At 65.7% G+C, this 204-nt stretch overlaps 1 protein-coding gene across 1 annotated transcript in view; it reads right to left on the reverse strand.

Moving 5' to 3' along the window:
- Nucleotides 1-106: 106 nt before the first annotated feature.
- Nucleotides 107-204, reverse strand: part of HYAL2 (hyaluronoglucosaminidase 2) — a gene marked incomplete at its 5' end in the record, with an annotated part of 2231 nt that continues 2133 nt past the window's right edge. Inside the window, one exon of the mRNA XM_010008610.1 lies at nt 107-200. Coding sequence (XP_010006912.1) covers nt 107-200 — 94 coding nt within the window. The remainder of the gene's footprint in view (nt 201-204) is intronic.

A 204-nucleotide genomic window follows, 5' to 3' on the forward strand; every position in this document is an offset into this window, starting at 1 on the left:
GTCAGCCCCCCAAGTAACAAGCTGCCGCAGTGGCCGGGTAGGGATATCTTAAATAGGTCCCTACACCACCACAGAGAAGGGGGGGCCAGCTCAGTCTAGGGGGGGGTCAGTGCCAGCTTGCAAGCAGCAACAGCACCCCAAGTCCCAGCGGTGCCAGGGGGTCAGCACGGCTGCGGGGGCTGGCAGGCAACCGGCAGCCGCTGG

The sequence above is a fragment of the Chaetura pelagica genome, unplaced genomic scaffold, assembly GCF_000747805.2.
Source record: "Chaetura pelagica isolate M959 unplaced genomic scaffold, ChaPel_1.0 scaffold652, whole genome shotgun sequence".
NCBI classification, from domain to species: Eukaryota; Metazoa; Chordata; class Aves; order Apodiformes; family Apodidae; genus Chaetura; species Chaetura pelagica.